The 13469-nt window shown below is 30.5% G+C and overlaps 3 protein-coding genes across 5 annotated transcripts in view; all 3 read right to left on the minus strand.

The window, feature by feature from the left end:
• Nucleotides 1-1678: 1678 nt before the first annotated feature.
• Nucleotides 1679-6385, minus strand: LOC100568726. Of its 3 annotated transcripts, none has more exons than XM_003243328.4 (3): nucleotides 5893-6382; nucleotides 2637-3333; nucleotides 1679-1777 (listed from the first exon to the last, which is right to left on the minus strand). In XM_003243328.4, exons 1-2 carry the CDS (start codon nucleotides 6166-6168, stop codon nucleotides 2650-2652), a joined length of 960 nt encoding a protein of 319 aa, XP_003243376.1. In that variant the 5' UTR covers nucleotides 6169-6382; the 3' UTR covers nucleotides 1679-1777; nucleotides 2637-2649. The 3 variants fall into 3 exon arrangements, with proteins under 3 accessions (XP_003243376.1, XP_008181364.1, XP_003243375.1); XM_008183142.3 differs by having other exon boundaries at nucleotides 2604-3333; XM_003243327.4 differs by lacking the exon at nucleotides 1679-1777 and adding an exon at nucleotides 2500-2575 and having other exon boundaries at nucleotides 5893-6385.
• Nucleotides 6386-7099: 714 nt separating this feature from the next.
• LOC115033722 lies at nucleotides 7100-9307 on the minus strand. The gene is made up of 2 exons (XM_029487164.1): nucleotides 8064-9307; nucleotides 7100-7941 (listed from the first exon to the last, which is right to left on the minus strand). The coding sequence occupies exons 1-2, from the start codon at nucleotides 8428-8430 to the stop codon at nucleotides 7931-7933; spliced, it is 378 nt and encodes a 125-aa protein (XP_029343024.1). The 5' UTR covers nucleotides 8431-9307; the 3' UTR covers nucleotides 7100-7930.
• Nucleotides 9308-9439: 132 nt separating this feature from the next.
• LOC100160559 (6-phosphofructo-2-kinase/fructose-2,6-bisphosphatase) overlaps nucleotides 9440-13469 on the minus strand; it is a 6856-nt gene continuing 2826 nt past the window's right edge. The window contains exons 3-9 of the mRNA XM_001944463.5: nucleotides 11997-12157; nucleotides 11649-11934; nucleotides 11478-11581; nucleotides 11188-11409; nucleotides 10892-11129; nucleotides 10669-10796; nucleotides 9440-10535 (exon numbers count right to left, since the gene is read on the minus strand). Of these exons, the coding sequence (XP_001944498.1) occupies nucleotides 10434-10535; nucleotides 10669-10796; nucleotides 10892-11129; nucleotides 11188-11409; nucleotides 11478-11581; nucleotides 11649-11934; nucleotides 11997-12157 (1241 nt within the window). The 3' untranslated portion in view covers nucleotides 9440-10433. The remainder of the gene's footprint in view (nucleotides 10536-10668; nucleotides 10797-10891; nucleotides 11130-11187; nucleotides 11410-11477; nucleotides 11582-11648; nucleotides 11935-11996; nucleotides 12158-13469) is intronic.

Raw genomic sequence — 13469 nt, forward strand, 5'->3', positions numbered from 1 at the left:
CAATATTTTTTTCAGAATCAAAATCAGACAACGTTAACTAACTTTAATTTTGTCAAAACAAATGTATATTTTTGTAAAATTTGTGTAGGGAAATTGATATTATGGTTATGGAATTATTGATATGTGCATGCGCGTACGAGAGAGGATACCCGAATTTAATTTCACTCACACTAATTATCATTTACAACTATAGATCCCGGGCGGCTATGACAAGATTAGAAATTGCCTAAATGTTGCCCCTTAAATAATGACCGTAGCGAGGCTCCTTAAATTCAAATTTGATCGATAAAAACCAACGAATGTTAATAGCAACTTCTTATATACTAGATATTTAGTATTTACATACTTATAAATAATTATTTTGTATAAACCTAGGTTACAACTTAATACATATATTAATATATTATGAACTACAATTAAGTAAATTAATTTAATTTTGTATAATTATAATTAATAATAATTAGGAACTCACCGTAGAACTGTTGTAGAAGTTTTTCCTTTCACGGATTAATATAAAATGACTAAATATTCAAATAGGAGTACCTACCTACCTATAAATATGACGATTGACGGGAGTCTTTAAAATATAATAAATTTAGAATCCTAATTTTAACTATTACATGCAACTAATATTTAATAATAATAATAATAATAATAATAATCGATTTTCAAAACTAATATGTTGATAATCGACGTGCGTGCTGAGATGGTGGTATAAGCAGCATTATAAACTATAAACAACTATCAACACAAATAAAAACACAATATTAACTGTTCCTAAAATATCACTCGGGTACCATGTCGTAATATTACGTAATATTATAACGAGATATTATTCTTAAACACTTGTAAATAATAATTGTAATATTTGTATAATACACAAACACAATACCTATACTATAAAATAGTATATTATAGTCACTATAGTGTATTAATTGAAGTAGTAAAACTATTTTGCACATATTCTAGTAAAATGTAAATTATTACGAATATCAATAATACCATATATATATGGAATATTTTATCCAGGATTTCGCGCCCCTTTTTCGTTACGCCCCTGGTCTAGGCCAGTCTCGCCAAGCCCTAGCTACAGCTCTGGCAATAGCTATATTGTGATCTAGCAAACGCAAACATCCACTAAAAATAAACTTGTGATCTACCATTTACATAAAAAAATTGAATTTTTTAAAAAATACACGAAATACAAATATTAAACACCAGTACACCACAAATCTAAATGTTTAATTATTTAACCGTACACATTATGAATATCCTTCATGAAATTGAAAACTTTATTTTTTATACATACACGATTCTTTTAAAATTACTAAATTTACATCAGTGAGTATATTATTATGATAGTCCTGTAAATCGTAATTTGCAGATGATAATTAGTGTACCTATCTACATTTTTTTCGTAAGCCAATTAATTCACGATAAGTACCTTATACATAATATATCAAATATTCAAATGGAAGGAATATTATGTCATTTTTGTTACAACAACAACTCACGAGAAACCTTGCATTACATTTTAAAATTTTATTGGTATGAATATTACAATTATTAAATGTGTTAAATTTTAATCAAATGATAAATCATTGCATACGAACATTTTCTAAGCGATGACGGTCTGTCAGCCTATATATTATAATATATATATTACTAAGACACTAAGTATAGGTATTTTATGATGTATTTATATTTATTATTAGTATAAGACAGTTTAAGTTAAAATTACAATGTTCAACTGTCCATTTATCTGCAATGATGATATCTATAAAATAAAAATATATTAAAAATGTGTAAAATTACGAATACTTAATAAACAAAAAAAAACAGTGTTGGTTTGTTAAAATTATAAATCAGTTATAGACAATAACGTTCTAATCCTTTATTTAACTTCTCATCTACCTCTGTGATCACTAGGGCAGAGACTGGAACCTTGATGATTTTTACGGTTCCGGTTCCCGGAAAAACTAAAATTTTGGTATCTGTTTCTTTTTGGTTCTTAAAAAATAAAAAAATTGTAACCTGTTTTGGTTTCATACTTATGTAAAAAAAATTGTAAAGTAAAAGTATTGGTCCGGTTAGGTTTCGGAATTTAATTTAAATAAGGGTTCCGGTAGGCGGTAAGGTCCCGGTATTAAAATTAATTTAAATATGGGTTTCGGTGAGATTTTGGTTCCCAATATTCAAATGGTTCCGGTTTCAAAATTGGTTCCGGTTCCAAAATTGGTTCTTTTCGGTTAGGTTCCAGTCCCTGCTCTAGGGTTAGGATTTAATGCATTGGTATATGGGCTTAAAGTGGGTCAAATTCCAGGGGGGACTAATGTCTCCATACAGTGTAATAAGCGTTCCATAATATATAATTTTATATTTATGTATAATGTCTAATGTACCTAATATAATGTAATGTATAAACATTAAACGGTGATTGTGTAAGCATATTTATGAGAGTAAAATTCGTTTATCTACAGGCTGCAAAAGGCATAAGAGTTTAGAATGATTGGAATATTATATATGTTCGTACTAATAATGGATGCCTCCGTGGATTCACGAGATCCGTTTGAAGCTGTAAAAAATGGAAATTTAAGCTATACCTAAATTAGAAATTTGAATAAGCAGAGGACTACCGTTGATGCTATTTCACGCATCTCTGCTGACGGCGATAAACATGTCGTCGACGACCGATTGCAAGTGATTATTCTTCTCTTTCTCTTTGCTGAGTACAGCCCGGAGTGACTCAACCGTGGTCGGGTCCGATCGGCTTCTCTCCACGATACCTAGCAGATCACGTTTGTCCTTTTCAGCCGCCCTCAACCTGTCCTTGACTACCGCCAGCTGCGTCCGGAGTTCGCGCAACTCTTGCATTACCATTGAGCTATGCAGCCGCCGATCGCAACACGAGTTTCCGGCCACTGACGGCCTGTGTCTATGGTTCGCAGACAAGGCGTCCCGGACGTGCGTCATGATCTCGACCAGGTCGCGTTTTTGCAAGACGGCGGTCGGTACACCCGTGGCCTGCAGGTCACCGTCCAACGCCTGGGCCAGTTCTGCGCTGGACGCCGATTGCGCGATCAACCAGCGCAGCCGTTCCCTGTCCGCAGCCAGCCGACGTGTCTCCGCCCGAAGCCGCCCGTGCACGATCAACAACCTCTCGGCAATTGATTTCAGCACCTCGTCGTCCGGTGACCGCCTGTCCCACACCCGGATGTCATTCACCCCGAGCATCGAAACCGTTGACTCTTTCCGCCCTTCGATTGTTTCCTCATCGATTCTGTCGTGCGCTTGCGCTCGTGACCCGAATGCCTCGTCCACGATCCGAGCCACCTGCATGATCATCACATTCCAATGTAATGAGGTGTAATGCATAATATAGTATTTCGATTTTTAGAGTGAGAACTTTATTGCGCGCGCTTGGTTGGGGACCTATTTCGTTGAACGTCCGTCCGTCCACATCCGTCCGAAGAGATATATAATTTTGATTTTAATAAATGCATTTTATTTAAAAATTTTATTTTTTGTGTTATTTCATGTTGTCCTTACGTTATTTCATTCATTTATTATCAATTACATTTATCATATCATGCCATCATAACATCCATTCATTTAATCCCCATGTTCCTACCAACTACAAAATCAATAACCTGAACATTTAGTTCTCACTTTTGCGGTACGTCCCGCGACGCACCCGTTTTTTTGTTTATAAATTTTTTATGTGCAATAATCTATTAAAAAAATGATTTTACAAAAAGTGTACCTAATTGTGTTTAATGTTTGAATGGGACATTTTTTTTTGTGGTTCTTAGCATCAATAGGCAAATACCCAGCTACGCCATCGACTATGGCGTATATCATTAGGAATGTTATACGACGTAGGACAGAATAGCGGATTGTTTTGAAAATCACAAAATTATGTAAGCGCTTACGTGTCACCCCAAAATGGTGACCAAGTAGCTACTATAGCTAGGTACCGCTCTGTCATAATTTATAGGTGTGGTGTGGATCACTGCAATGGGTATGTTGAACTTGAATTAAACGATATAAAAATAAATCATTACGGGTACTATAGATACCGTAAAACGGGGTGACTATAGGCACAATAGTGTGATTGGTGTGAAAATGAAACAAAATCAGGAAATATATCACTTCAACGGCTCCCCGACCGAATATTCATGTTATCCGTGTATATAAACCTTCACTAAACCGTGTACACTGTACTTATTACTTATTAGTATTAGTACGAAATTCAATGGAATTTATTATCCAAATAAATTATTACAAAAATAAACGGTTCTTGTTATTATGTAAATGTTATAAAAATTTTCATTTTTCTCATTATAGTTTGTTATAAATATGGTTATGTTTTATAAATCATAAGTAAGTACCTATTATTTGACAAAATATAAATTGATCATTTCAATATATAGGTTACACTGACTGTTTAGGGGTGGATAGTGGAACGATTCACAGATTACTGGCTCGTCATTTATGCCACACTCGGCGAATTTGCTGAGATAGACAGAAAACAGGAACGTAGAGTACGAGCCTATACATTATTTGCATTCGCCAGCAGTCGAGTTAGAATCGCGAAGTAGAGACTATATCGGTCTGCGGTCATACCTAAATGTTAAGTCATAATAAATTGATATTGCTTCAACTTGACTCCGCTACTCCTGTGATCTTCAATAAACTACCCTCAACAACAGGGTTACTCAGGTTTAGTATACTCTACATAATAATATAACTATTTTAGACATTTAATAAATTATTGTATACGTTGCTAAGTCGTGTTCGACTGTGTTAGTTTTGAACGCAGGTCATACGTTTCTAGAGCCTGTAAAATATAACTTAATTTATTTATATTAGTCCAACAACCCGGCTCTCAAGACCGCGGTTAGTGTAGAAAGAATAACCAATACCATCTACTTCTTAACTGAGTAGGATTAGGTATAAATATCGAAAGCCACTTGGTTTATATAACCAAGGAGGTGTGTTGCAATAGAAACACATTCATTATGGCTCGTACAGTCGTACATAATATGTACCTATTACATTGGCCAAATTGGTACGAAAAATTATTTTGAGCGAAGCCTATATTACTAACTACTTAGACGTGTATTTGATATTTTTATGATATAATTGCTATTAAAGTAATTTATTTAACTATTAATAATTAATAGTACAGTAGGTTGAATATTTTTTTGCCGAAAACATTGCATTTGAAAATGTTATTGTGTGTATAAAATATAATAATATGATTACTTTAAAAATTAAGTACACATAAATAATATTTTAAATTACGACAACCTTACTAAACTCGTTTAAATATATAATTTCATCCAAATTTGTACTTAAAATACCTATCTGTAAAAAAAAAACTGTGGTTTTATATATTTTAGATTTTTCGGTTGCAGTATAAAGTATAAACTACTTAAGAAAAACTTCGTTTTAAATTTTCAATTTTTAGCTATACAAATTTAACATTTTATAAATTTTTTAATTACAAAATAATACCACGCAAATGGTATAAAATGTAGTATCTGTTTTATAATCGTTATATTTAAATGGAAATGTGCAAAAATAGATCGAAAGAAGAAATATGACTAAAAAAGCAAAAAAATACCTGAATATGCAAAATATGCAACATAAAACTACAGATTTTCATTTGTCATGACATGAAACCAGTTTATTTTAATATACCTAGCTGATTATAGTCGAAGACACGAAATATGAAGCCTGTCCGTCAGCCTGTCGTTAAATCCTAAAACATAAACATTTTGCCTCAAAAGACAAGTACAAGTACAAGAATATTCAAAGGAACTGTTTCATGTTCGTGACTATAACATATTTTATTAAGCACAGGTAATTTATTATAAAATAACTTACCACTAGCTCAATATCTTCAAAATATTTGCCTTTTGACTGAGAACTTAGTTTAGACATCTTTATACATTTTGTGTACACTTTGATCACTTCTTTGATATTGTCTAGTAGTACTTTTTGTTTAGCTTTATAAGTGTAAATTTTGGCTTGAAACAACTTTTCTTTGATGTTATTATCAATTTTTCGTTTGCTGGTTTTTGGTCGTATGAGATACGTGGAAAATGTATAATTGGACTTTTTTTCCCCATTCGATATTCGTAAGCTTTGAGTCTTCTTCATTTAGGTTTATAGTATTTTAGTGTTATTCGATATTATGTTCAGTATAAAAATGTTTGTAGATCTTATTTATGTGTGTAGCTATTGACAACAAAAACAATACAATTAAAAACTACAATTTTATAAGGAACAGTATAAACTAAAATATCTAAGAAATGTATCACTCTTCATACTGACCTCAAACCAACTACGATTTACGAAACTTCAATCTGCAATATTGTTATTTAACAGATTTAATACAACAAAATTCATGAAAAAGATTACATGAGAATAGGTTTGCATGCAGATCTATCAAACAGATTTTCTTCATAACAAAACATCTTAAATGTATGTGGTCTAAACGAAGACGCAGTTAATGACACTTTCTATTCATGTGTTTCAAAGTTTTATACGTTTCCAATATAATACACTCAAACTAGGTAGGTACCATGTTAAATAGTTAATACATACCTACTCAATAAAAAAAAACGGGGCAAGTTGGTTTTGTCGAAAACTTGTATTTACGGATGAAATATCTGAAAATAAATTAATCATCTTAACTAGTGGCTCTGTCGTTAATATTTTTATCGTTTGATACCAATTTAAAATTTTAGAAAAGCTTTGGTTGACAATGTAAATTTGATAGCTTAAATTGTTTACTATTATTCTAATGAAATTGATAAATCATAAATTAGCGGCCATGTTTCTGACTAGGTAGGTACAGGAAACAACGCATTTGAAATGAACATTTTTAAATATTTTTTTAAAAACCTAGTTAAAAATCGGTAAGAATTTTAAAAACAAATATGAATTTGTCATCAAGCCACTTGAAAACGACTTCCCTACTTTTTTGATTTTTGATTTCAACTTCTCCAAAAATTGAAGTACGACAATTTTAAATTCTGAGTGGAACGATGAATGTATTGATTTTACAATGATGTGTGTTTTTTTTTTATTTTTATTTTTTTATTTTTGTGTCTGTCATCACGTTTTTGGAAAGGAAAAATGCTTCAAACAACATCTTTTAGAAGGAAGTTGAATCTTTGGGGGAACTCGTTCCAGTTCTTTTAGATTTTTTTTACAATCTGAGCGGTCGTCAATGGTGTTTTCTGAGAATAATTTTTAAACCAGAAATAATCGGCTAATAATAATTATTATTTTTATATTCATTACCTTTTCTGATACGTAGTTAAATGAACCCATATTCTATAGTATATTCTAGGAAATATCATTATTAAAAATAACATGCGTTTTATACTTTCATGTTTTTTTTTCTTAATTTGAGGCACGGAAATTTTCATTCAATTTTTTTAAAAATAGGAACTCTTTCCCGTTCTTCATTCTAATATTTTAAAAAGAACGCGTTCCAAGCTTCGTTCCTCGAAAATGAACGCGTTCCTTTCCAACACTGCATGTGCAGAGCTAGTTGAGTTTTTGGATAGTTCAAACTACCAGATCTGCAAGACTGTTATCAATCATATTTAGGACTCTTAAATTAGGAGTGTTCTCCAAGCAGGGAAAAAAGGAAGTTGAGATGTTATGATATTTTTTTATGTTGATATTGTCATCGACGATTGCTATTAGAGAAGTAGAGTCTACGAATTTAAAGAAGATAGCATTTTGTCTCTCTCCAGTTTGGTACCGAAGATTATTGCAATTTCTTGTCGTTTTATGTGAAGAGGCATTACGTTGGTTATGTTGAGTAGGCTATATCAATTATTGGACTGGACAAAAACGCTCCAGTTGCAAGTCTTGCACCGGCCTTATTTTCTTATAGGTACTGTTGTTATTTGAAAACTAAAAAATGCATATCATCAAATGTTTACTTTATTATTCTATATACGCCATGATACAATTTTAAAAATATTTCGACTCGTTTATACGTTTATATACGATCAGGTATGATTAAGTAGACTTACAGGTAAATGCGTTTGGACCGGTCAACCTTGTTAGCTCATTTGTGAAGGCGCAGAAATTTGAGATGTTGGAGATGAAAAACGGAGGAGCCGGTGGAGTGACGTCTTGCATATCGAGCGTAGGCTGCTCGATATTTTGTTTTGCAGGACCTGATTTTTCGTTGCGAACTGTCGCACTGTTGGTGGATGTATTAAATATGTTGTCACTAGAATCATCAGAGCACAAGGCGGCATACCGATTAGGTGTAACGAATTTTTTTGACTTTTTATCAGCAACTTTTGGCGAAATTGACGAATTTGAAAGATAGCGTTTGTTAGACATTGATGTCTGGAGCGAGTCACCACCGGTGTCGTGGACTTGGTCTACCATATTATCGAACTGCGAGCGCGATAACGGAGCTCATAGGCAACTACGTGCGTGCACGTTGAGCGTAATAGCCGGACTGAATGTTGTAGTTATAAATTATAAAATTTTCTATTTTTATAGCCAAGGATTGAAAATTTAAAACAACGGTTCTCAAAATATATAGTTCCTACTTTAACCATAAAATCTAAATAATAAATAAACATTATAAGTTTAAATTTTGATGAAATTACATATTAAGTGGATTCCAGTCGATGAAAAAAAAAGTGACTTTTAGACCAAGGCAGACAAAACTGGAGAAATTTGGCTTGACAGATTTTAATTTTGAAAACGGATTATGATTGATTAACAAGTTTACTAGATTTGACCAGATGAGACGATTTTAAATAATCCAATTATTTTTATTGTCATAATGAATAATATAAATATAAAAATTTCTCGTTTATTTCGTACACACTTATTAGTAAATTTAATAGCACCATGTTAAATTGCCTATACTAGTTTCCTTAAAACAAGACCGACTAAAGCCCGCTTAAAACCATAAATAACGATTTTATTTATTTTGTTGTAACTTAAAAAATATTATATTGTATGCACACAGTGACATTTTCAAATGTAACTTTTTTGGCAAAAATTAATTTATCCTATGGTTATTATACTATGCCTAAATACCTAATAGTAAAGTAAATTACTTTAATCACAATAATTTTGTAGGTATTTGCTTTAGGGCGTGTATTTCGATTTCGGTTTTTAACGGTATTCAATATCCTAGTCTGTATTCCTGAAAAGTAGTAGAAAGTTGCTTTGGTTTCTGATAGCAAATTGGATTTAATTGGAACTTTTGAGGTAAAAAATAAAGAAATTCGAGTATTTTTTAAAATTGGGGAAAAAATTAAGGTAATTCCAGAATTTTTATACATGAAATCTTTTAGTATAAAAGAGTATCCGACAGAAAATTACTGCACAAACATCTTCTAAACAATACTATACTTAAAACAATTAAATCTACAATAAATTGGAAATTTGTACCATATTTATTTATTATTTAATTACTTAAATCCAGACAAAATTACATTAAATGTAAATGTATCGATAAGCTACAAAAGTATGCTACAAAAACGTCGGCTTATATCCAAATTCAATAATATTACCATTTTTTTTTTTTTTTAACAACAATGAATATGGTTTAAAGTAAAAAACATGTAATAAATCAAACATAACTACAGTACAAAAATATTTAAACTAATAATTAAAATGGAAGAATAGAATAGTTTGTCACAAAAAAAGGTAATAATTAATATAATTATTGGATTTCATATTTTTTTTATCGGCAGAAATATTTTTCTGTCGCTGCTACTTAGGAACTTGTTCGTATTTTAGCAGAACTATAATATTGTGTTTGTGCGATCATAAAATGTTATACACATATGTATAAGTATAAGAGATCAAACACATGCGCTCACTCATTTTTTTTTTTTTAATAACGTCAAATATTTTCAATACTATGAAACTAGCATGGGATCTAGAGACAATAGAATTTATTTTGTTTAAGTTAAATATACGTTATAACAATATACTATATGAATGTAATAAACAAACTATAGAAATCCATAACTTTTCATGTACTTATAAATTATAAGTTATAATTTATAACACTTAATCCCTAATAAATAGTATTTAGTTTGTATTCTTCCAAATCTATATTTAAAAATTATTAAAATATCTCTAATATTTATCATCTCCTAACATGGTCCGTAAATGTCAAAATTAATCAAATTATTAATATTCACTTAGAATTTTCTTATCATAGTTTAAAGTTAATTTGATAACTCTAACCCGAAATTAAACATTACGTCTTCTATAATATCAAACCATTTTAAATGCAATGGTGTTATAAAATTTAAAGATCTAAGATTATTGGGATATTTTAAATTAATTAAAGTCTATGTAAACATTCAAAGTATTACAAACACAAATATATCTAATTGTATATTATGTTTGGATTGTGTTCAAAGCTGAACGATTGGCGCATGATTCCACAAAGATAAATTCTCAAAATGAGCTGGCACTGTCAGTAAGGCATCATCAGTTGAACGATTGACAGAGCAGTTCTGTAATATATTTTAATTATTAAAATAATATTGTTTAATAGAATTTAATGAATAAATGATCAGTTTTCTTAATTAGGTATTAAGAAAAAAGAATAAATATAAATATTTTATATTTTAATTTTATTATGTATACTTTTGGTTGCATGCGGTATGTGTCCACACATTCTATGTTCAGCTTTATAACTTCCATTTTACATTTGTATCCGCTTAAAGTCAACTTGATGATGGTGTGCAAAGGTACATTAATGTACGGTAATTCTTCTGCAAGATAAGTAAAATAAAAATAAGATGAATGAAGTAGTACAAGACCAAATGTTCCAAACATTAAATTTAATTTTTGAAATAAATTAAATTACCGTGTTTCTTATTTAAGAAATATCCAAGTAAGCATCTTAAAACAGCTTGGTGACTGATTATCAACAGATTATCCATATCTCCCTCAAGTTCCAACAATACTGGTTTCAATCGTGTCATAATATCTATGTAAGACTCACCCCATGGATAGCGATACTGTAACTTATCTTGATCACGCCAAGCAAACTCTTGTGGAAATTTGCATTGCATCTCTTCATAACTCAATCCTTCGCATACACCCTAATAAAACATTTAGCATAAGAGCTACTATAACAAAAACAAATTAAAGGGGACTTACAGCGTATAACTCATTCAAATAGGGCACTGGTTCTATTGGTGCTTTAATACCTTGAGCTGTCTGGTGGGTGCGTTTCAATTCACTTGTCCAGACGCGTAGTCCTTCTAAACGATTCTCATTATTAAAATAGCGCGCCAATGCCGCGGCATAAGTGCGACCACGGACCGACAATTCTGCATCTCCTCCAATACGACCCAAAACATTGTTTTCACTTTCTCCATGCTATAAATAAGTTATAAAGTTGTTGTTAGTAAAAATAAAAAAATATTATAGTATAATAATAGACATACTCTTGAAAAATAAAATGTTTTTGCTAATGGTTTGAAATTTGAAACAAAGGCTAGCACCTCACTTTGCATAGGAGAATTCAAACGACAAACAGTTAGTGATTCTCCTAAATACAAATTTGAACATAAATTAAAAGAACATGTATTTTTTTAGCTAATTGTTTTATATATTACCTGCATTTAAATATTTTATGTAGCTATAGCCTTCTGATTTTGGTTTCATTGGTTCATGTTGTTCCATGTAATGTTCAATCTTGTGATGAAAATCATCAAGAGCTTTCTCACTGGACATATTTCTATAGTCCTTACTGAATTGCATTACTTCTTTGACATTGAGCTCAATAAGCATTTCATCATCACAAACACACTCAATAAATAATACCTTATACCCCATGACTTTAGCAAAATGATCGTATACTGTTTGACGACGAGCTTGTGTTATATGAGTGCCATCCAATATCTAAAACATTTAATGAACATATAATTTGTAATCCTGTACAATATATATAATTTAGTACTTACAGCTACATCTCCTCCATCTTGTAACCATTTAGTGGCGTCATCTTGTGCTTCTTGAGCACTTAATTGACGAATTTCAGCAGCTTCACTGTTTTCCTTACGAAAGAGGTCATGGCTACTATACAACTCGATGTGTTTACGTCTGTATGAGCTCACAGAAAACACTAGAAATAATACATAAAAATAATTATTTATTTATTTGACACAAATTTATACAACAAACACATAAACATCAAAGAGGTAATAAATGTCTAATATAAATTAGTGTTGATAAATAAAATCTGATATTAAGTATATAATTAACTCTTAATTGTTAAGATTACAAAGTCCGATAAGAAAACAAAAGTACATATTTTAACAACTTATCATAATTGTATGAACATAACTTAACATACACTTAAATGATTACGTTTCTTTATACAATATTATTTTGCAGTTCTTGTGCAATAAGGGAGTGTGCTACAAAATTAAAAAACAGCTTTACTAAATGAAAAAGAAAAAAAGGTGGGTAAGTGGATGTCGCTCTGCTGTACAGTAGGTTACAAGTGGGTCATTGTATAATGGATAGTATTAAATTTGAATTCAATGATATAATATCACTGTATAAGAAAAACGATTCTGAGCGGAGACGGTTTGTCAGTCTAGATATTAGACATACATATTATAGGTATACTTATCTATAGTATTATTAATAATTTTAAAATTAATCATATCACAATATCCATTAGGTAACGCGTTATACATCAACAACAGACCGTAGTGCTATCATAGATATATAATAGTATACTTTAGAAGTTTCAAGTACCCACAAATAATATTATACAATCACAACAATATAACTAAAATAGTTATTCCAGGTTTTTTAATATTATGTAATTTCGTCCAAATTTGAACTTAAAATTACTATAAAAATAAACTGTGCTTATGTATTTCTTAGAATTTTTGGTAACAGAATTAAATATTTACGTGGAATCTTGTTTTAAATTTTCAATCCTTAGATATAAAAGTTGAACATTTTATAAATTTTTAACTACATAATGATTGATAATTTTCGAGATTTTGATAAATTTTGTCAAAATTTGATCTTTAAATGCTTATAAAAAAAAATTGTGCCTATGTATTTTTAATATTTTTCAATTAATATTTTAACAATATATCAGGAGCTTTGTATTAAATTTTTACACTTTTCGGCCCAACAGATAAAACTTTATTGATATTTATAGAAAAAAAAAAACTAAAAAAATGTAAAACTGAAAATGTCCGTAAACAGTTTAAAAAGAGTCAAAATATTTTCAAAATTGTATGGTGTATAGGAAATGCTAATTTAAACATTCAGTAAAATTTTCATGTATCTACAGTTATTCGTTTTTGAATTACAACAAAATAAGGAAATCGCTACATGAGAAATCGAGTGATATCCATGTTGTAAAATTAGAATTTCAACGATCATAAAAATTTAATTTGGCTTTCTTATAG

This window comes from Acyrthosiphon pisum, chromosome A1 (genome assembly GCF_005508785.2).
Source record: "Acyrthosiphon pisum isolate AL4f chromosome A1, pea_aphid_22Mar2018_4r6ur, whole genome shotgun sequence".
NCBI classification, from domain to species: domain Eukaryota; kingdom Metazoa; phylum Arthropoda; class Insecta; order Hemiptera; family Aphididae; genus Acyrthosiphon; species Acyrthosiphon pisum.